The sequence below is a fragment of the Chanodichthys erythropterus genome, chromosome 15 (assembly GCF_024489055.1).
Source record: "Chanodichthys erythropterus isolate Z2021 chromosome 15, ASM2448905v1, whole genome shotgun sequence".
NCBI classification, from domain to species: domain Eukaryota; kingdom Metazoa; phylum Chordata; class Actinopteri; order Cypriniformes; family Xenocyprididae; genus Chanodichthys; species Chanodichthys erythropterus.
This window is the reverse complement of record NC_090235.1, coordinates 29413011-29436180: the sequence shown is the minus strand read 5'-3', so window position 1 is coordinate 29436180 and position 23170 is coordinate 29413011. Positions and strand designations below refer to the sequence as shown.

At 35.4% G+C, this 23170-nt stretch overlaps 1 protein-coding gene across 4 annotated transcripts in view; it reads right to left on the bottom strand.

The window, feature by feature from the left end:
• adcy2b (adenylate cyclase 2b (brain)) overlaps nt 1-23170 on the bottom strand; it is an 86229-nt gene that overhangs the window by 10080 nt on the left and 52979 nt on the right. For 3 of the 4 annotated variants that reach the window (XM_067411922.1, XM_067411924.1, XM_067411925.1), the window contains 12 exons: nt 21033-21182; nt 15033-15181; nt 13878-13989; nt 12914-13041; nt 9281-9439; nt 8815-8947; nt 6142-6318; nt 5980-6023; nt 5763-5843; nt 5245-5314; nt 4977-5074; nt 2085-2169 (listed from right to left, as the gene is read on the bottom strand). In XM_067411922.1, coding sequence (XP_067268023.1) covers nt 2085-2169; nt 4977-5074; nt 5245-5314; nt 5763-5843; nt 5980-6023; nt 6142-6318; nt 8815-8947; nt 9281-9439; nt 12914-13041; nt 13878-13989; nt 15033-15181; nt 21033-21182 — 1386 coding nt within the window. The remainder of the gene's footprint in view (nt 1-2084; nt 2170-4976; nt 5075-5244; nt 5315-5762; nt 5844-5979; nt 6024-6141; nt 6319-8814; nt 8948-9280; nt 9440-12913; nt 13042-13877; nt 13990-15032; nt 15182-21032; nt 21183-23170) is intronic. The other variant, XM_067411923.1, reaches the window with a different exon arrangement.

The window sequence follows — 23170 nt, the reverse complement described above, 5'->3', positions numbered from 1 at the left end:
TTAGAGAATTTCTCGAATTTTTGAGTTAACTATGCCTTCAAGTAAAACTAAAATGGAATGAAGAACAAGCAAACCCCCTGCCTCTGCACATTTTTATCTGAAACAAGACTTCATGGCCTTGAAGAAGCTGAGATATGTTTTTAAAACTGACCTTGTACATCACTGTACAAAACACTTAACCTAGACCGTGCGCAAAAACACTTCAGGCTTAAAACTAAAAGGAGTAAAGAGGTAGAAGAGCTAAACAAAAAATGATAAAACCCTCTCGCTAGTCTATCATTTGCTAGTAACATCACCTATACAAAAAAAAAAATGGATTCAATATTTAAACAGCGCACTTCTATCGAATAACCTTAACCTCTTTCGTATTTGTGAATCTGTGGGCTGAATATAGGACTGTGCAAACTCTCACATCAGATAAATGGGGGAAAAAACTGAGAAAGAAATCTAGACACTCATGACACACTCAGACAGATGTTTGTGAATCCAAAAGAGAGCCCTACTATAAAAGAAACATAATATGAGTGCCACAGAGCTTTATAAAAATGGTCTCTCATACCCACAATCACCAAACCTGTGGGGACTCGACTTTCTATTCTACTCGAGTTTATATTCAACGTGGCCTATTATTATCATCATAAATTCTGAATCTTAATCTTAAATAGCTTGATTACTTAATGGACTGGGGACAAGTCAAGCTGGTGGGTGAACGAAATGCAAACCCTTCAAGTGCTTTGGAAGGTCATGCCTTGTAAAAATATAACTTTGATGCCTCAATACACACAAAAACAGGTTACTTTGATTATAGTTGGAATTCCACTGAGTGTATGACGTTGAATCTCACACGTGTCAAGGTCACCCCCTTTTTTAAGACCAATAATATTTTTGGCATTGTGACATTTTTGCATTATGACCCCTAATTCTAAAGAACATTTTTTCCCTCAGTATTCTCAAAGCTGATTCTCATTAGATTCCCATTAAAGTAAGAAACACTATAATCCATTGATTTTAAATTAGAAATAATAATAATAATAAAACTTTGGGCTTGGGATTTGGGGTTGGTAAGATTTTTCTGAGTTTAGTTGATCAAAAATACAATAAAACAGTAAGACTGTGAAATATGATTACATTTTAAAATAACTCTTTTCTTTGTGAATATATTTTTAAATGTAATTTATTTCTCTGATGGCAAAGCTGAATTTTCAGCAGTCATTATTTCAGTCTTCAGTGTCACATGATTCCTCAGAAATCATTCTAATATGCTCATTTGGTGCTCAAGAAACATTTATTATCAATGTTTAAAACAGTTACGCTAATTAATATTTTTGTGGAAAGAAAATGATATAACTTTTTTCAAGATTCTTTGATGAATAAAAAGTTCAAAAGAACAGCATTTATGTGGAATGATCACTGTAATAAACTATTGCTGAATAAAAGTCTTACTTTCTTTTAAAAAAACTTATGTTTGAAAGGGAATGTATAAATACAATTTCAATAATATTTCTATTATATATATTTTTGCATTACTGTAATGAGAATTTACTTGAAATATAATAAACCCTAATGGTCATAAAAACAGGCTTAATTTTCTTTAAGAAAACATAATTTCTTATTGATTTTGGGGTGGAATATGACCACAACATGAATGTTGAATAAGTCATTTCACTCTAAGCTTTTATAATATATTAAGGAAGAAAAAGCAGGAGAAAGAAAATCAAGAGACATACAGGTGACATTTACTTAAGACATTTATGTACTGCAGGTCCAAAGTAGCTCATAATTTGATTATAGATAACACTCTCTAAGAGCAGAAAAAGAGTGTTGTTCCTCAGGCTAAAACAAGGAAAATTTCAATCTTGTTTTGATATGGTGTTTTTTCCTCCAGGTATGGCATTTTCTCTAACAAGATGAGGGTCTCAAATGTGAAGGAAACTCGACTCTTAAATGACATTTCAGTATACAGTTATTTCCTCTATGGAAAATGAATGTGTCTCCAACTGAATAGACTAAACGAAACAAGCCAATCTGCTTCATTCACTCTTACAGAAAGCTACTTCATATTTACTTCTGTATTTACCACTTACCAGTATGTGACCAGCAAAACAAATGCCGAGGATTAAGGCGAGCAAAAGGAAAGCCATTCCAAATGATACTCCAAGGATGGTGGTTCTGTGATAGACAAAAATCATCAGCAATACTTCAAAGTATAAGTACACATCACTTGTGCACACACAAACATCCAATCTTTATGCATTCTCTGATATGAAAAGAGAAGAAATAGATGTAATGCAGCTTATAGAGGTAAGAATCGTTGCTCGGCATGTTTGAATAATGCTAAATTTTTACATGAAAAACTGCTACAGTGTTGCGTTGGGTTGGTATGAGGTTAATAAGGTGTTGTTATAGTGCATTGCTATCATTGCTAGGGTGTTCAGTGGGTCATTGTTTGGTGATTGCTATCTGATCCAGGTCAAAAGACCCCACCATAAAATATAACATCAGGACTTTTTCACGAGATATTGCCCAGATCAGTGTTATTTTATTATTATTCATATATCTATTATAGTATTGAAGTTGCAGTAATTCTGTTATGTGCTTTAAAATATATTTCTATATAGCTTTAATTTATTTCAGACTTAGTTGTAGTCATTTTAGTACTTAAATTTATTTAAGTTAAAGGGTTAGTTCACCCAAAAATGAAAATTCTGTCATTTATTACTTACCCTCATGTCGTTTCACACCCGTAAGACCTTCGTTAATCTTTGGAACACAAATTAAGATATTTTAGTTGAAATCCGATGGCTCCGTGAGGCCTCCATAGGGAGCAATGTCACTTCCTCTGTCAAGATCCATAAAGGTACTAAAAACATATTTAAATCAGTTCATGTGAGTACAGTGGTTCAATATTAATATTATAAAGCGAAGAGAATACTTTTGGTGTGGCAAAAAAACTAAATAATGACTTATTTAGTGATGACCGATTTCAAAACACTGCTTCAGGAAGATTCGGAGCATAAATGAATCAGTGTATCGAATCATGAATCGGATCGCGGTTCAAACCTCCAAACTGCTGAAATCACGTGACTTTGGAGCTCCGAACCACAGATTCGACACAGATTCACTGTGCTCCGATGCTTCCTGAAGCATTGTTTTAAAATCGGTCATCACTAAAGAAGTCATTATTTTGTTTAGTATTCTCGTCGCTTTATAATATTAATATTGAACCACTGTACTCACATGAACTGATTTAAATATGTTTTTAGTACCTTTATGGATCTTGACAGAGAAAGTGACATTGCTCCCTATGGAGGCCTCACGGAGCCATCGGATTTCAACTAAAATATCTTAATTTGTATTCCGAAGATTAACAAGGGTCTTACAGGTGTGAAAAGACATGAGGGTGAGTAATAAATGACAGAACTTTCATTTTTGGGTGAACTAACCCTTTAATTGCTAAGGCATCATTTCAGATTAATTATTTCAGTTACCAAAAACCATTGCCAATAGTATTAGTTCACAATAACAACACTGGCTCAGATGCCTCTTTCAACATAGATCTTGGGGATTTTTCACCTGTTTCATTGTCTGCAAGGTGAAAATCATAAGTCTGATTGCTTACAAAAATAACAGAAAATCTCATCTTATTAAGCTGCATGATTTAAAGGGTTAGTTCACCCAAAAATTCTGTCATTAATTACTCACCCTCATGTCATTCTACACCCGTAAGACCTCCGTTCATCTTTGGAACACAAATTAAGATATTTTTGATAAAATCTGATGGCTCAGTGAGACCTCTATTGCCAGCAATGTCACCAAACCTTTCAAAATCCAGAAAGGTACTCAAAACATAATTAAAACAGTTCATTTGAGTAACAGTGGTTCTTTCTTAATATTATTAAGCGACGAGAATACTTTTTGTGCGCCAAAAAAAACCCCATATATACGACTTTTCAACAATATCTAGTGATGGCCGATTTCAAAATACTGCGTTGAATCTTTTGTTTCAAATCAGTGGTTCAGAGTGCCAAAGTCACGTGATTTCAGCAGTTTGACACGTGATCCGAACCACTGATTTGAAACAAAAGATTCGAAGCAGTGTTTGAAACTGGCCATCATTGGATATTGTTGAAAAGTTGTTTTGTTTTTTTGGCACACAAAAAGTATTCTTGTCGCTTTATAATATTAAGGTAGAACCACTGTACTCACATTAACTGTTTTAAATATGTTTTGAGTACCTTTCTGGATCTTGAAAGGTTTGGTGACATCGCTGGCAATAGAGGCCTCACTGAGCCATCAAAAATATAAACATCATCTCATCAAAAATATCTTAATTTGTGTTCCGAAGATGAACGAAGGTCTTACGGGTGTAGAAAGACATGAGGGTAAGTAATAAATGACATTATTTAACTAACTCTTTAAGGTAGCATTCACGTCCATAGAAGAAAAAGTTTAGGGTTAGGAATTTGAATAAGCCTAAGCAGGCATCAGTAATTCAATGGCTATTTGAATATTGGAACATAAACGTTTATCTCCAGTCTTTGCGCTGCCATATATCACCATCAGTGTGACATAAAATCAATGTCAGGAAGTGAGAACACAGCTTGAGAAAAGCATTGTGCATTCGGCTCTTGTGAATGTGTTCTCAGTCAATGTGAGCAGTCAATTAGGGTGACATCTTGCATAGATTTTTCTGTCTGATTTCATACAAAAGAAGACAATTTCCAAACAAGACTTTATAAAAAAAAAAAAAAAAAAAAAAAAATCTATAACTATCTGCTCAGGGCTGTCTTTTTCAGGCAGGCATTGATGTCCTCATCATCCCATTAAATATCATTGCTCATTTTCACTCAGTTGTGATGTTGTAATATTATTATGTGTCACTAGGTCTAAGTGCTGTGGGAGACAGTGGCTGTGTGCGTAATAGCGTCATAAAAGACAATGACATACTTGAAAGATATCGTGGAGATGGTACTTACTTGGGCAAGACTAAAACCTGCACTATAAAGATGCAGAAGAAAATGAGACAAGCACAGGTGACGTAGTACTTGAAGGCCGGCAGAGTCGTGGTTCTGTACTGTTAGAAGAAAAAAAGAAAGAAATGAAATGTCAGAGCTCTTATGTTTTTTCTATCCGTCTTTGTTTTAATTGACTTCTTCTAATTCTGATGTGTTTTTCTCTCCACAATGAAGCACCTACAGTGTTAGTCATTCAATGGCACATACCACATATCAAGAAGGGATGTACCTCTTTTTCGAGTGTTTTATTGTGAAAGAACAGAGATATCCTTTGAATGTCCTCTGACTTCAGCCACTGTCTGGTGGAAAGAAAACATAAATAGGGTAATTTATACCAATTAAATTCTCATTGTCAAGGTGAATCACTATTATAATAGCTTCTTTGGTGGCATTGATGCAGGAAATGCTCTGAAAGTGAAATTAATTGACAAATAAATGTTATATCAGGGTCCAAATCTGAGACCACTAACGAAAATGTTTCTATTTTGCATTTTTAAATTAAATATAAATAATTATTTAATAATTATTTAACAAATATGTTTTTAATTATTTGTATTTAATTATTTAATAAATTTGTGAATAAATATTTGTTTTACAAGTTTTACAAAACCAGGTATAATTTATATTTTGAATCCCAGATTTTCACTGTGGTGTCAGACTTGATTGTTGTTATCATTGGCTATTTCTTGTGCTGTTTTGCAGAGAATTCATGAGTTGGACAAAATGCAGAGCATTATGGACACTCACTTCTGTGAGTTGATGCCATCAATAGTGCGAATGATTCTTTCATTCAACTCCTCTTCAAATCTCTTCTTCTGTGATTTTGTTCTGAAAGGGATTGGAGAGGAAAAAGAAGAGAGACTTCAAACAACCATAGAAATGCAGATGAGGTCATTGGGAATATTCTGAAAGGTTATTCACTTGAATTTAGATTTGTGCTTTTTTAAACAGTAAAAAAACAGACCTTTCAGACCTTTGCTGAAAGTTGTACTGCCCCAATGGCATGTCCTGTAAGAAAAAATAAGGTGCTATTAAGTACAAGCTAGGTGGTCCTGATGACTGGGATCACCATTTAAATCTTGAATCATAATCACTGTTTTCTTTCCATGTGCTCAGGTTGACTCACATGTGTGTTGATCTTGCCATTCTCATTGGTCATGCTGTCTCGATGGTGAAGGTTAGCAAATGGTTTAGCTGCTCCCCAGGACTCAAGGTACTGTGTCATGCGGACAGACGCTCTCATCTTGGCTCCATCCAGACTGGGGCGAAGACGGGGGGGTAGCAGGGGACTCCGTTTTTCTGCCTAAGGAACACCATAACATAAAGTATAAGTTTAAATGGATATGTTACAGGCTAGAGGTGTTAGAGCACATAAATCCAAAAAATCAGACAAGAATATGTACCGAAGTGGTGGGTGTTTTGTAATACTTTTAAATTTTTTTAATCAAATGTATTACATGATCTGATACTGATTTTCTGAACATTTCTTTTTCTCATTTGGATGCTAAATGATTTTGGTACTGTGCCAAGTCAGAACTTGATTTCCAATGTAAAATCTGAGTCCTGAAGCAAAAACCTGTTATAAGCCACTGGTGTACAGAACTGAAATTTCTAATTAATTTATTATCATGATTTGGATCCAATCCCAAAGAATCCTAATTGGAATCAAATATGAACATTCCAAGAATCTGCTAAGACACAAATAAGGTCTTAGAACTGGGTCCTTTTGATTGTAAACATATTTGTAAAATATTATTATTTGAATCCTTTAAGAAAAAAGTATGGTTCCAAATTATGATTCAGATTCCAATAGTGCAAAGGAACATGGGATGATTAGTGAAATTATGAAGTAAATAGTACAGGGGTTTTCTAAGTGGGGTCTGAAAACTGTAAAGGGGTGCTATGGGGAAAATTCCTTTACTAATATGTTTAACTCAATTCTTGACACTGCTTTGGAACGATTTTTAGCCTACTGTATATATATATATATATATATATATATATATATATATATATATATATATATATATATATATATATATATATATATATATGAATGTTTCTGTTCGGGTTTATACATTTAACAGTAATAGGTATAAAAAAAGGTATTCTGTCAACTATAAAGTAAATATTTTCCAGAAAATATTTTAATAATTGTCTCTGGCTTTGGTAAAGTGTCAGTAAAAAAGCCAATTAATTAATTTTGTCTTAGCACACAGTATAAATGGTGTTTTATACATGACAATGGGAATATAAATGAATATATATTTTAGGAATGGGTCATATTTGAGGGTTCTTGACACCAAAAGATAGAAAACCCCTGCTATAGTATATAAGATAACAAAGGCTCTCTCAAATATTTGGTTTACTTGACACCAACTTAACTCAATGGCCATCGTTCATTAGAATAATAAAAAAAAAAAAAGCAAATTGGCATCAACTAAACAACAGGGGAAAAAAAAGAAAAGAGAACAACTAAACAAACAAGCAAAAGCCCTCCAAACTCAAATTCAGTCATCATGATGGGAATATGGAGGGAGTGGGTGTGCAGTGGGTTGTTATGATAAGAGGGCCGAGAGGCTCAAACTGAACAGAAATAAATGTACGAGTCTCTTATGAGAAAGATTTGCTGCTTTTGTTACCTCGGGCAAAGCAAATGCGTTGTTGAAAAGTAAATAAAGCACTGGATAAATAAAAGAATAGCCATTGTTATTTGAATATATGATGCCAGGCATTATGATATCTGTGGGCTGAAAAGCCCACACACATCTCAATGGATGGATATTCTGGAATCTTCTGGGTCTTGATGCCCGTTTACTTGAACTTGAGTTATGATAAAGAGTTCCCAGGGTTATCACATATGACCACAAAGTCACATTTGTGTAACTGCAAAGTCTAAACTGCACGTGTTTTGTCTTGCTAGTTTACACATTAAATAGATATAAAACCATTCCAGTGCTAGAAGAGGTAAAAGAGGATTTAATTCGGTATCGCACACCACGCTGTTATCGGTGCGCACAGACGCACATACATATAGGCTAATGGCACACGCAGATAGGTGCGTTTCAGATAGCTTGCGAACTCCAAATTGATTCCTCTTTTGCATCCCCAATGCACTTGGATGGACTCATACATGCATTATGTCAGTCAAAATACCCCTCTCGGCAAGTATTCTCGTAAACACATTTGGTTATGTCAGTTAATTCGGATGTGTGCATGCATGGGGTCTTACTCTTAAAATGACAGCGACTTGTCTATTCTTGTAATTAGTGTACAGTATTTGTTATTTTTACAGTCTGTTGATGTGCCTTTAATAATGTATTAGTTAGGCTAGTAGTTTCTGCTGTGGTATCGGAGTAGTTAAAGTGGGCTAAGTAATAAATTCAAAGTTTTTTTTTGTTTGTTTTTTTCTGTGCTGATCCGAAAAATGATCTGATCCGTGACTTAACTGTGATATGATCCAAACCGCGAGCTTTATGATCCGTTGAACCACTACTTGTTTGGCTATGATTAATGCTTTCGTTTAACTTATTTTCTGGGTAATAAATTGTTATTTTTGTTATTCGTAATTTTGTTATATTTATGAAAATAGATTATTTTATTGTTGCCACAATTATAACTATAGCTGAAAAAAATAAAAGGTTAAAATAATCGATTTGTTCTAAAACCCCTAACATCACTTGGGCCAGTAAAAAAACCACCCCAGAACACTCTAGTATGACTATTTTCCTCATAAAATGTAAATGTCTAGTTATTTATAAACATGTGAAAGCTGGACTGCATGTGTCATTTTTGTTACCTTCGGGTTGATGACTAGGTATGTGATGATGCCATGCTCTTTCAGGTAACAATCTCTGCTTTGTCCGTTGCCTGGTTCGACTTTATATGCCCCATTCAAATGTTCCAGTGTTACAGAAGAGATGTGAACCCGTCTGGAGAGGAGCACACAACTATTATAGGCTGGCAAATGAAAGGACACTTCACAAAAACAGGTGCATTACATGAGTATTTCACAAATGTTCCAAAGCCTGCAGATACAATAGAGTTAAGATCTGAAAAATGAATGTAGCCCTTTGCGTTTCTGTTATTTTATTTTTTTGGGTTATTCAACGGAACATTCATTAGTAGCACAAAAGCACATTCATTGTGCTCTCAAAAGAGCATTTCTATTAACGTCAAGAACCCTCCATGAGCATAATAGCACTTGTAGCAAATATGTGAAAAACCTGAAATGGGGAAAAACAAAAGTCATATGCTGATCTTACCCAGGTACACCCCCTGCCTCCATGTGATTGGCCAGGGTGACGTCATGTGACCAAACATCATACTGCCATTTCTGAAGGCCAATCACACCGCAGAGAACATTCCCAGAGTGCACTCCAACACGCATGTTTATGTCAACCCCGGTGGCATCTCTCACTTTCCTAAAATAACAGGTACAGTATTAAAGGTTTGGACACACTGGCTCATTCTTTACTATTACTATATCTGTCATGACAACTCTCAGGAGATAATGTTAATGTATTTGGTCTTAGCAGAATAGATCTGCTACACTGCTTGTTACTGCCAATAAATTCACAGCCATTGCTGTGAGCATGTAAGACATGTTGCTGCTGCTCATGTAACATGAATTAACCCCCATAGCAGATATATACAGGTGGAGCTGGGGAAGGTGGAGGGTTTTGAAAGCAAGCTATAGACTGCTAACAGCAAACACTGCCGGTATTTGTTTGAATGATGAGCTGACGCAACAACAGCCAATCAGCTGTGCTATGTAGATAATGACTTGGTTGATACGAATTTAGTGAGACCTATCAGCCTGCGCCATCTAGACTTTCATACCAGAACTATGTAATTGCACATTTTAAAATAATTAAAAAACGTATGTAATAATATTACACATCTCCAACAATAGTGTCTTTGACAATATTATCTTTATTTAGGAGCTTTTCTGTGTTGTATTTGTGATAAATTTGATTAATCAGCATATGACAATATTTCGATATAAATTTTTAATCAATTGACAGCCATTATAAAAATAAAAATGATAAACTTTTATGAAGAAATTGATGTGAAGGCACAATTAATATTTGTCTACTAAATAAACACATTTTAAGCATTTAAGCATCAACCTTTAAATCAAAAGGTCATGATAAACTATAATCATAATAAACATAATACTAGACACTTTACTAGTATTGTATGTAAATATTGCAAGTTTTCTCCCAGTGTCATGAAAGATATTTTTTTACAGAACATACACACTTCAGTCTCTCCCTCCATCCTTTAAAATGACTGAAACAGTACCATATTTCAATGACATAACTTAACACCAGAAATATTTATAGCAAAGTAAATATCAGAAGGTGCCAGGATTGCGGCGGTACATGTCGGTTTCTGAGGGAGTGTGTCTGGTGTCTGTGTACTGTATGTATTCATTCAGCAAACAGAACATCCTGTGTTTCAGATAAGGCAGCTTCAATGTTACGATTTCCCAACTGAAAAGAGCAGTTTAGGCCAGCATGAACTTTTATGCAGGATGGATTATGCTAGTTTGGTTCTGGTCTAGTTAATAGAGAAGTATAACCATGCTTCACCTGCAACAATTTCATGACCTTTCTGGTGAAACTAGTTTACGAAGTCAAAAAACAAAACTAACTAACTAAATAAATATATAAATAAATATTGCGCATGGCACCCTGGAGGTGTGTGGGTGTTATTGACAAAACTGGTGCTCCCTCAAAATAAAAAATAAATTAATATAAAATAAATTAAAATAAAACAATCAAATAAATTATTTATTTAATTAAAAAAAGAAAAAGAAAAGGTGCATGGCACCTCTAGAAGTGTAAGTCGCTGACATATCATTTCAGTGTACCTGTCACACACCATATTTAGTTCTAGGAGCCCCTCAGCCTGAGCTATGTCATGTTGGAAAATACGCTGGAGGGTCCTCAATTACCTCCTCAAATGGATTTGTGTGTGTGTGTGTGTGAAAGAAAATTGCAATAACGTTACAGAGAATGAATGTGTAGCAGAAGAGCAGAAGAAAGAAGAATGGGTGAGGAATTGTGAAAGGGACTGGAAAAGGTGCTGCACTGAGATGGAAAAAATAAAGGAAAAGGAGAATGTGTGGGTTTCAACAATCTCACACATCTGAGCCTCTTGAGTATATGCAGGTTATTTCAGCCTCAGAGAGTAGTGCTTGAACAGACAGACACCATGGGAAAATACACAGCAATGGTCCCTGGTAGATGATGAAAGGGCATATTGTGACAAACAGCTCATGTGTAGTGGTTTTAGGACGTTGTAGCAGATACAATTCAATGGGTCTTTTTGTTGTAATGAAGAAAAATATATAAGGGATAATGTGCATTATCTCAAAATAAACCCTGATAGGCACTGGCTTATGGGACACCCTGAAAAGTGTCCCACAAGCTAGCAACCTCAGGCAGCATTGTACGCCTTACCAATTTTGGTTAAATTTGCCTATCAAGACTGAATTTTACACCGTATTTGCACAGACATTTGAATAGCGCAGCTGAATCTTCCTGAGACAAAGGTCAATTAGACCATTTAGTGGTTATTAAACAAATATATTTTAGTCAAGATTGCTGTGATTGACCAATAAGAATCAACACTGTGTTCCAAATTATTATGCAAGTGACATATCAGTATGATTTCAGTACAATAAACATTCAGAATTTAGTTTTTCAAAGAAAGTGTTTGTTTCTTTTATTTCTCCACATCTTTTTAGATAACCGTTATCAATAATTTATTATCATTTATTAATAATTATTGAACTATCATAAGATTTGTGAGTAATTTAAAGCACAAGTTGTAAATAAAGTTGTGCGAAAGTTGCATTTCAGCCACCTCTAACCAAAGCTCACAAAGAGAAACGTTTACAGGGGGTGCAGAAATACATATAGACTCATTTTAAATGGTTTTATTCACTGACAAAAGCCGTACTACAATGGATGATCTAGATGGATGGATTTCTGGATGGTTGGTGAATGGCCACCACGTTCCAACAAGACTGCGACGTCAGCAAGGAGCTAGCGGGTGATGATTTGGAATGGAATATTGGGAGGTGAGATGGAAGGTCCGTTTACGGTCTCTGAGGGTGTCAAATTGACTTCTGAAAGATATGTGGAGTTTATAGCTGACCATTTTCTGCTACAGTATGTCATGAATAGAAGGATAGTGCCTTTTGAAATAAAAGGATTTTCATTCAGGACAATGCACTATCCAATGCTGCGGCAAAAAAACACCAAGGCAATAAAACTGTCTGAAAATGTATTTTTACACCCACTGTAAACGTTTCTCTTTGTGAGCTTTGGTTGGAGGTGGCTGACATGCATCTTTATGCACAACTGCCAGCCTGCATGAAGAGGTTCCTGAGACTCCAGATACACCAGCAGCTTTAAATACCTGTTTGCTGCTCAACAGTGGCTGTCCTTTTAATACAATTAATTTTTTTTGACAGAAACTTTCTTTAATAAGCCTTTATCTGAATGAGTAATCTTGTGCTGTACTCACAATTCTTATGATTGTCTGATAATCTCCATTCAGCTTTCACAGTGAAAGATCTTTCTTCCTCCCCACATTGCATGAGAACTGTGACTTGCTTAATAATGTGGAACAACCACTTTAAATAGGGTTTCCATTTACCTAGTAGATGTAGCAAAAAGCCTGTCTGAGATTAATAAGTTATCCAAAAAGATATGGAGAAATAAAACAAACAATCACTTTCTTTGAAAAACTAAAATCTGAATGTTTATTGTACTGGAATCCTACTGATATGTCACTTGAATAATAATTTGGAACACAGTGTAGTATTCCAGAGAGCTGGGCAATAATTATGTATGTTTGTGAAAGACAGTGTGGTCTTTTACTTGATGGCTTCACACATGTCCAGCCCCATCTTCACACAGTTCTTGGCATGGTCGGGCAAAGGGTCTGGCAGACCTGACACACAGTAATAGCAGTCGCCCAGAATCTTGATCCGCATGCAGTCATTATCCTGCATCAAACAAATCAAATTAGACAGAACTGTAGTATACATTACATTCTGTACAGGAAAAAACATATATTGACTACAACATAATCAGTTATTAAAGGGTCAGTTCACCCACAATTACTCACCCTCATGTCGCTCCAAACCCGTAAGACCTTTGTTCATCTTTGGAACACAAATTAAGATATTTTAGATGAAATCCAAGAGGTTTGTTAAATCCCCAATTGAAAGCAACATAATTACCATCATTCAAGGTCTAGGAAAGTACTAAAGACATCGTTAAAATATTTAACGTGACTTCAGTGGTTCAACCTTAATGTTATGAAGCGGCAAGAATACTTTTTGTGCGCAAAAACAAAGCAAAAATAACTTTATTCAACAAATTCTTCTTTACCATGTCAGACTCGTACGCAGTTGATGCAGTGAACAGTGCTTCCGTGTTTACGTCTGAACACCGGCTCAGTATTTCATCAAAAATATCTTCATTTGTGTTCCGAAGACGAACAAAGGTCTTACAGGTTTGGAATGACACAAAGGTGAGTACTAATGACAGAAATTTCATTTTTGGGCGAACTAACCTTTTAATATTTTGTTGGTTCTCTCTCGCTTTTGCATGTATTCATAATTTCATTTTCACAGCCTGTCCAAAAATTAAGTCCACACAAGCTTTGTTTACTCCAAGCACAACTATGCAATATGCTTACAAAATCTTTACAATTTTTTAACAATATTTGAATATAAGATGAATATGTCAATTTTCCTGGGCCAACATCACTTTTAGCCACTACTTTACTATAAAGTACAGTTCTGGTGTCTCCTATGCCTGTTAGGACTTATGATACCTTGGCTATCTGGTCAAATTTGCCGAAGAGCTCATTGAGCATGTAGACTAGCTCTCCAGGTGAACAGTCACTGGCCAGACGTGTGAATCCAACAATGTCTGCATACAGAATGCTGTGGAAAATGTTCAAGAAAACTCAAAAGGAGACATATGCAAACTGGTAAAGAGCATGAATTGATTCTTTTGCACTGCAAATAATACACACCTTGCAAACAATAATTTTCTTAATAAGCATTTGTCTTGTGTAAAAAAATATCTAAACATCCTTAAACAAACTGTTGTACTACTATTTAAACCAAAAGCATGATAGTGTGATACTGCACTTATACAAAAGTTAAATAAACCAGAAATTAATACAGAAAAACTTACATTTCAGATAATATTAGCAGTTACTTTGTTTGCCAAAAAAGAGTTTGAAACAAAGCAAGAGCTTGCCTTGCCTTGAATGAATTAATAACTTGAGTGAACAATTCAATGACTCACTCACTCATATAGACAATCACTTAATTAGCCCCTAAATTAATCTGTATTTTTGAATGAAATGGATTAACAAGTAAATGTGAATCATTGAGTGAATAATTCAATGACTAACTCATAAAAAGTCACTTGTTTCATTCCTAAATGAATCAGTTTTTAAACTTATAAGATAAATTAAATGATTCAAATGACTCACTCATAAAGTCATTAACTTGTTAACATATCGACGTACGATTCAGAAAGAGTTACTGAAAAATGAAAAGGATATTATAAGGGAAGGAGAACCGCTTTGAAATAGACAGCAGTATTGCTTTAATAACAGCAAAGGACTACTTGTCCTTCAATATAATTACCAAATTACATTTAAGTTTTGATGAGTCTCTTCAAAGGTTTGCCCTATATAGCAGAAGAAAGTGTTTTCTTTTAATTTTTAATAGAAGAATACAAAGGTGTCAAGGCTCTTTTAGATGAGAGCTACTTGTATCTAGGTTGATGAATAGCTTGTTTTTTGTGTGCAGACTGAAGGAGGGCAGGATGGTTTGACAGGATCTATTGAGGGTAGGATGGCTCAGTGAGAGCAGGTGCAGCGTATAGGATATATATTTATATATTTTCTAGGCTGCCTAAAATAAATCAGTTGAGTACACAGATACTCTAGTATGTGTGTCATAAGTCCTACCTTACATTGGTGTGTCTCTGAACATAGAGGTTGTGGAAATTGTTGGTGTTTTCCGCCTGGCCGAAGTTAGGACCCTTCAGCCTCTGAATGATCTCTGCCTTCATCACTCTTGCGATGTGGGCGGGCAGCAGGGACAGCAAAAGACGTTCCTATTGGTTGAATAGAGAAGGATAGCTTTATGGCATTCCTTTGAATGGTTGCTATGTTTGTAAATTAATTCAAAATCTAATTATTGATAAACTGGTCAAAAGTTTTGAATAATTAAGGTTATAATTTATCATTTATTATTACAATTTAAAGGTCCCGTTCTTCGTGATCCCAAGTTTAAAACTTTAGTTAGTGTGTAATGTTGTTGTTAGAGTATAAATAAAATCTGTAAAATTTTAAAGCTCAAAGTTCAATGCCAAGCGAGATATTTTATTTAACAGAAGTCGCCTACATCGAACGGCCAGTTTGGACTACATCCCTCTACTTCCTTCTTTAATGACGTCACTAAAGCAGTTTTTTGACTAACCTCCGCCCACAGGAATACACAAAAAAGGGGGCGTGGTCTTGTTGCGCTCCCACGGAGAAGAGCAAGAGTTGCGTTTGTAGAGTGTGTTTGTTGCCATGTTGTCGAAACGGTGTTATTTTCATCCTGCAGTGCAATCACCTTTGTTTGGCCCTTCCCAGGGACGCTGTACTTAGAGATCAATGGTTACAGTTTAAGTTTAACTCGGTTCCCGAAAATTATAATTGTGGTATCCTTACTGCAATAGTTAATGTTGGACTGCAGTGCACATAATGGCCACAAGAGGGGACTATGTTTATGTATATGGCTGTTTTCCGTATGAGGTACTCTTCTGAGTGAGTGCTAAAGTTGTACATTTTCTGTCGCTGCTTGTGGAGATTAAAGAGTTCAGTCTCTCGGGAATTATTGTCTTTTGTGTTCATTCGGCACAACACCACAATAATCCGCATGTAAAACTATGTGCAGCACATGTTATGGTAAGAGGCGTGACCTTTCCAGGCAAGGTGCGCTCTCTATGGCTCTGGGTGCGCTAAGCTGCTGTCGAATCACAACACAGGAACCGCTGGCACAATCAGAACTCGTTACGTATTTCTGAAGGTGGGACTTCATAGAACAAGGAAGTCATCAGCCCGTTTTTATGACCGTGGAAACAGCGGTATACAGATAAGTAAATTATGTGAAAAATACTGTGTTTTTTTACACGTGAAACATGAACACGTTATATTGCACACTATAAACACAATCAAAGCTTCAATAAACCACAAAAAACGGGACCTTTAAAAGAACTGTTTTCAGTTTGAATATATTTTAAAATGTAATTTATTCATATGATGTAAAAACTGCATTTTCAGCATTATCACTTAAGTGTCACATGATTCTTCAGAAATCATTCTAATATGCTAATTTGCTGCTCAAGAAACATTTCTTCTTATTATCGATAATGAATACAGTTGTGCTGCTTAATATTCTTTTTCAAATGAATGCTGTTCTTTTAAATGTTATATTCACCAAAAATGGAAGATTAAGTTGGATGCACTGCATTGTGGGATACAGTACTCAGAACAGTGTGCTATGTTCTTGTTCTGTACTAGGTCATCCAGATATTCTGTGCATACAGAAAAAATGCATATTCTTCACACTATTCTACATACTGAAGAAGTACAAGTACAAGCAGTATGGTAATATGTTATGAACAAATAACATTTTTTTTATAACAAATGATGGATGGCTGGTGTATTGAGAGACAGAAAATTAAGAGAAAAATGAAAACTGAGGATGAAAACAGATTGAATCATAGCAGTGTAACAGATGTCTCCTGCCACTAATGAACTACCCTGATTGTAAAAGAAACATATGTGATTCTACTGAAGAACATATAGAATTTGTTTGTTAAATTTTATTCTATATTTATTTCCGATATTATTTTATTATTTCAGCCACCCTTTTCTTTAGATATCATATTAGCATCGGCCATATTGGTCAACCACTAATTAAGTCCATTTTTGACCCTGGGTTAAGCAATTATTCACAATTAAAAGAGGGCTAGCACAGGGTTACAGTGAATAAATAACCCAAAGAAAATTAAGAATGTGAAATATAAAATGGGATTGTGTTTGAGATATGAATAGTCCATTAATTTCTCTCCTTATTATCCTGTCACTCTTCCTCATTTTCTTTGTTTTCCCTTCAGAGGCTGCACTGCTTAATGAAGGTCAAATAAAAGAAAACAAAATAATGGCCATGTGCTGATTGTGACAGCAGGAAAAAGGTGACATTATTTAAACACATTTTACCGTTATGCTCAGACAGAGGAAGATGTAAGTGCTTTTAAATAACAGTCCATTAATGTATTATTATCAAAAAAAGAGGCAAATCAAAGCAGGTTGTCCACACTAATGGGTTCAAGTATACTGCTGTGGTCTGGGGGAGTGATTGCTAAAGGAAATGATGTCATTAATTCATTGTGGTTCTTTGGCTACAGTATAAAGTAGTATGATTTCTGCTCTGTTAAAGCAAAGAAATATTAATTTGCAAAATTTGATGTTCTTTTTGGACATCCTATCGTAAGTCATGAAATATTACCAAAACACATTGAGGACTAGATGCAGCACATCATTTAGAGATTTTTAGTTTGAAGAAAATGTGGAAGTGAATATTGTGGCAGTGTGGATAGTTGTTTATGTGGGGTTGCTAAGGGGTTTTGTGTGATTTTTAGGGTGTTGCTAGGTGGTTGCTTCCTAGCCCATTTCAAAAGTGCCCACCTTCAAGTCTATGATTTTATGAATTCTGATTCAGTGGTAATGTCCCCTAAATTGGCAGTTGACGATGTTTACAGTAAAACATCGTGATGGACGATGATATCGTCGGGGGTGGGGGGAGGTGTATTTTAATTTTATTAATTGTTATTATATAATTATTATTCATTATTTTACTTTATTACTTTATTTATCCCTTTGACACGTACGATCACACCGGTGGGATTAGAACGTTCAGTGCAGTGCATCACGTGATCAATTGTCAAATTCAAATGTGCGCGTCCATCTGTAAACCAGAGATGGACGCGTGCAGCACTTTTCATATATCACAAATATGCAGTGTTTTCAACCACATAATGTTTATTTTAGGTTTCGGATGTTTAAATACATATAAGATGTTGTGAATCCAACAGAACCTGCGGCACAAACTAACATGGCGACGCCCATAACGTGTATAGCTCAACTAACGCAATCATTATAAAGTTGTTTAAACAGCAAAACACATCCACATTCACATATCTGACAATCGGAATATCAGATATTTCATGTTATAATTAACAAATTAGTGAATATTTTGAATAAAAAAGGAAAACTGAAATAAAAGCAGATCATCAGTCATACAGCGCTGCGATGTGTGACATGACAAGCAATGACGCGTCACCATGGAAACAATAAAGTGAAACGTTCTAAATAACGGTCGCCTTGAAAAACTCACGCTGGGGGTCAGCCAGAACATTTTAAACTTACGTGCGAAAGGGTTATTTTATTTCCCAACTAATGACTCATCCAGGCTTTCCAATAGGTTGCACGTGAGGGGAATAAAAGGGGCGGAGCGGGGCGTCATTGATGGTCTCTCCATCATGATGTCAGTCAGCCATCACGATGGACAATGATATCGTCCATCGGCACAACCCTATTCAGTGGTTTTCAAACCACAAAACAATTGAGAGACAAAAAAAAAAGATGTTCTAAAATGTACTTTAAGGCTGTCAGATGTTAATATATTATTATAATGATAATGATAATAATGATAAATGATAATGATTTTACATTTTTTAATTTTACCAGGTGTCACTTTTTACATTTAACTTTTAAAAAAATTTTTTTTATACATTTATTAATTGTTCAAAAAATTCAAACATTAAATGTTTGAAATGTTTGACTTTTTTTACTTTTAAATATATACAAGATTCGAGATAAAACAAACTCTTCTCAACAAACCGCGTGATTTAAAGCGGCAGTCCGCACGTTTTGCCTCTTTGTCACCACCTCTCTGGATACTGTAGAGCAGTGGTTCCCAACCTTTTTTAGGCCAAGGCCCACCTCCTCTCTGAATCAACACGGCATGCCCGGCACCTGGGCTGAACCGAAACAATCACAGAATACGTACGAGAGAGTGCGTGGTTTATGTATTTTTTTTAAAATTAATTTAATGTATTAAATGTAACGTATTAATAACTAAATTAAGGAATTATAGTAATATATTTAAATTAATTTTAATTTATCTCGCGGCCCACCTGGAGGATCACTGCGGCCCCTTAGTGGGCCGCGGACCACAGGTTGGGAACCACTGCTGTAGATGTACTTCGGAATCACAGATTGTAGTCTTGGAAGCATGAACAAAATAAGAATTTTCACCAGAAAATGTCAAGTAAGTAACAAATCTGCCACTTTTGTTCTGACCAACTGAGTAAAAAAAGCATTACAATAAATTGCGATACCAATGGTGATTAAATCGAATGATCGCTTAGCTCATATCACATCAAACCATGCAAATTATTATTATTGTTATACTTTGTTCTCAAACTGTTAAATGTTAACAACATCAGCATTGCGTTACTATGTGTATTTAGTGTGTATTAGGGTTATCTGTAGATTTCAAATTCTGTACAGTCTAATCTCTAATTGTCCATTTGTCATACCATACAATCTGCCATCAAAATGATATGTTTAATTATTCCAGCTGCTGTGAGAAAAGGTTATAAATGATCCACACCTGCAGCATCCTCACAAGATATAGCCTACTAGCTGGGACTCGTTTTTTATGTAAACAGACGCGACGTAATAACGCAAAGATTAACGGCGGCAAGCTCAAATTTCCCACGGAAACCTACCAGTACCACCCAAATTATAAAACATTATTACAAGCTTACCGATGTGAATCAGGCTAAGGTAAGGAGATCACTTTGAACACTGGCTGGTTATGTACAAAATACCAGTATGTAAAAAAAAAAAAAAAAAAAAGTTACGGACAGCAGCTTTAAGGTATCATTCATGAGTAAACACTAGAGTATCAGTCTAGTTTAGGGGTTATCAAATCTGGTGCTGTGCTTTTTCAAACCTGAACTCTTCTAATCACAAAATATATTTCAAAGGTAATGTTTTATTCACCCTTGAAATGTAAAATGAAGCATATCCGTAATTAGGCTGATGGTCTGTGCTGAACTAATGTTCATGAATGACCAAACAGTGAGCAGCACCACAGGAGGTAAATGAAGGAAAATGAAGGAAATGCTCCAATATGTTTTACAATAAGGCAGAAAGAACCAGCACTTGATAAACTGACTGAAGAGCTCCATCCTCACAGTACACAGAACATACATCCAAGATTTAATCATGTTGCGCAGCGAGTGCGTGAAACATTGTCTTTGCCTTGCGCTCTGTAATTGTTTTTCCAGGAAAGCCAAAAACACAATTCTGATAACATTCATAGAACAATGGAGCCGGGGGCATGTGCTCAACAGGCTGATATTTCACAGAGTGAGAGTGATAATTCCTGATGGAGCAGAAGTGCCGCCAGCGATCTGCCTTTATCTCACTGCTCATATTTCACTCACTCAGCCATCGCCATTGAGAAACAATTTATCATTATTTCACACAAAACAGCAATAAGCAAAACTAACCCCGGCAAGAGTGAGGCCTTGTACAGACTTCCGCCCCACCCGTATCCATCAGGAAACAGAGTGCTGGGGGGGAAACAAAGCTATTTTGGGACAATGTAACTCTCAGCCCCCTCTGCCTTCGAATATTAGCCGCCCATTGTGGTGATATAATGATCTATTCAATACAGCTGCAGGAATGACTCACGCTCAAACCTATCCAAAACCTCCCCAAACGAGGCCTACATTTAACGTCCTGTTCCCTAAAGGACCGGGAACCACACAGTTCAGCACTGTTTATCCATTCTTTGAAAGCAACGTGTTACAGGCAATCTGTGCATCCCTCTCATCATACCTGCTGATGCTTCTCGGATTCCAGTTTGATGGGAGACTTGATGCAGTTGCAGGTGTCGTGGTATGTCTGTTTAAGAGCCAAATCCATCAGGTGTTTGTGATAGGCTCCCGCCACATTTCCACAGATGAAGATGATGATATTAGCCAGGATCTAGACAGACATATAAACAGCTTTAGTCAGAGATATATAGAGATACTGCATTCTCTGTACTCTGTATGTCACAGACAATTTTCTTCAAAAATAGAAAGGTTACACTTTATTTTAAGGTGTATGTGTTACAGTGTAATTACACATTTATATGTATTTACTATAGGATTAGGGTTTGGTTTATATGATATATTTATCAATATATATATATTCATATATATATATATATACATAAACACACAGCATTTCTTTGCAAAATTATGACATAATGTGAACTGTTATCATAATTTGTATATAATATATAACAATATATATATATTTTTTTAATTACAGTAATCGTCATGGACAACATGAATGTCACAAAGCAATAAATCTTAATGCTCCTAAAATCAATATAATTTTGCAAAATATATTTCTTTAGATTTTGGGTTGAACTATAGAGAGATTAAACCTTTATATATAGTTTGCTTAATTCCAAGCAAGAGTATATAAATTATCAATGAGGTAATGGATATGTTAAATATTTAGCATTGAATTAATGTGGAGACTCACTGTAAAATCAATACAGCATTGGCATACAGTATAAAACAAGTAATGAATGCAGTAAATTGCATCATAGGTACAGGAACACATTACTGCCGGACCACAGACACTTTAGGAATATATGCACAGCAACCAAATAGCTTTTGAGTTTCAAATGGCAGAGGTAAGCGCATTAGTGAAAGATATAATCAGTATAAGGATCTAGCGAGTGATGTGTCTCTACATTGATTTGAAAGATATTGATCTTCAGGAAGAGTGAATTCAGCCCACGAAAAGCTTTCAGCGGACTCTTGCATTATGTCAGAGTGAACAAATATCAGTGCAGTACTGAATATGGTACTGTTATCTTTGACAATTGGAGTGTTAGATAATTGGGTTTAATTGCAATAAATGAAACTCTATACAAAATAAGGCATTTGAAATTATGAATCCTACAATTATAAAGATTTGGCTTTTGAATTAGAACTTTTGTGTGATGTAAATATATAATTAAATTGTATTTTTATAATTCAAATAAATAAATCTTTTTCTTGAATTAAAATATATTTTTTAATAAAGCGAGCCCCATTAAGCCGTGGTTTACAGTGAATTTATAACAGATAAGGCGTGTTGTTAGGTACGTGTAGCAGAGTGCCTAAAACCCCCTTAGCTGTTACAAATTCACTGTAAACCACGAATTCACAGGGCTTATTGCTTTTATAAAATGGTTACCACATGATACAAATATTAAAGCCAAAAAATATAAATCAGTGCAACTTTAATGAAGTAAAGTCATTAAAAGGCTTTTCTTCCGCTGGAAAAAATAGTCCCTGCCCGTGAACAGCAACAGAAGTTACATTTATTACGCCATTAGATGGCAGCAAAGATTGTCTTTATGAGCGAGTTATTTAGTCGCAAAGACTTTTATATTGAAACTTGTTGTGAACACGGAACAAAACGCAAATGACAAATGCTTTGACTAGCCCTGACAATGTCAGCAGGGCACAGGAAAAGCCATTAAATATTAGCAAGCAGCATTAAAAGATCGCAGCAGGCATTCAAATGGATTTTTTATTATGAACATAGGACTGACCTGAAGGAAAATGCTAAATCTGAATGCAGGTAATACACTCGGTCACTCCATATCTCTCTCACAATACTCTTCTACATAATGCAGTAAGCTTCAATGAGCAAAATCAATAGAGAACAAACATATGTTTGCATTGCCAAGAGTGGTTTCTAGTAACATACACATTCAGTGGCACAGTGATACTTATGTAAGGCGGTCAGCTGTACGTTTTTGATAATTTTACAATGGCTTAGAATGCAGCTCAACCAATCAGAATCAAGGGCCGGAACTATCCATTTTATAACTTTTTTTTTTAACATTCTAGGTGATGATCAAGATGCCAAAAGGTTAAAAAGCTAAAGTATTTAATAAGTAAAACAAACTTCAGTAATCCACAGGA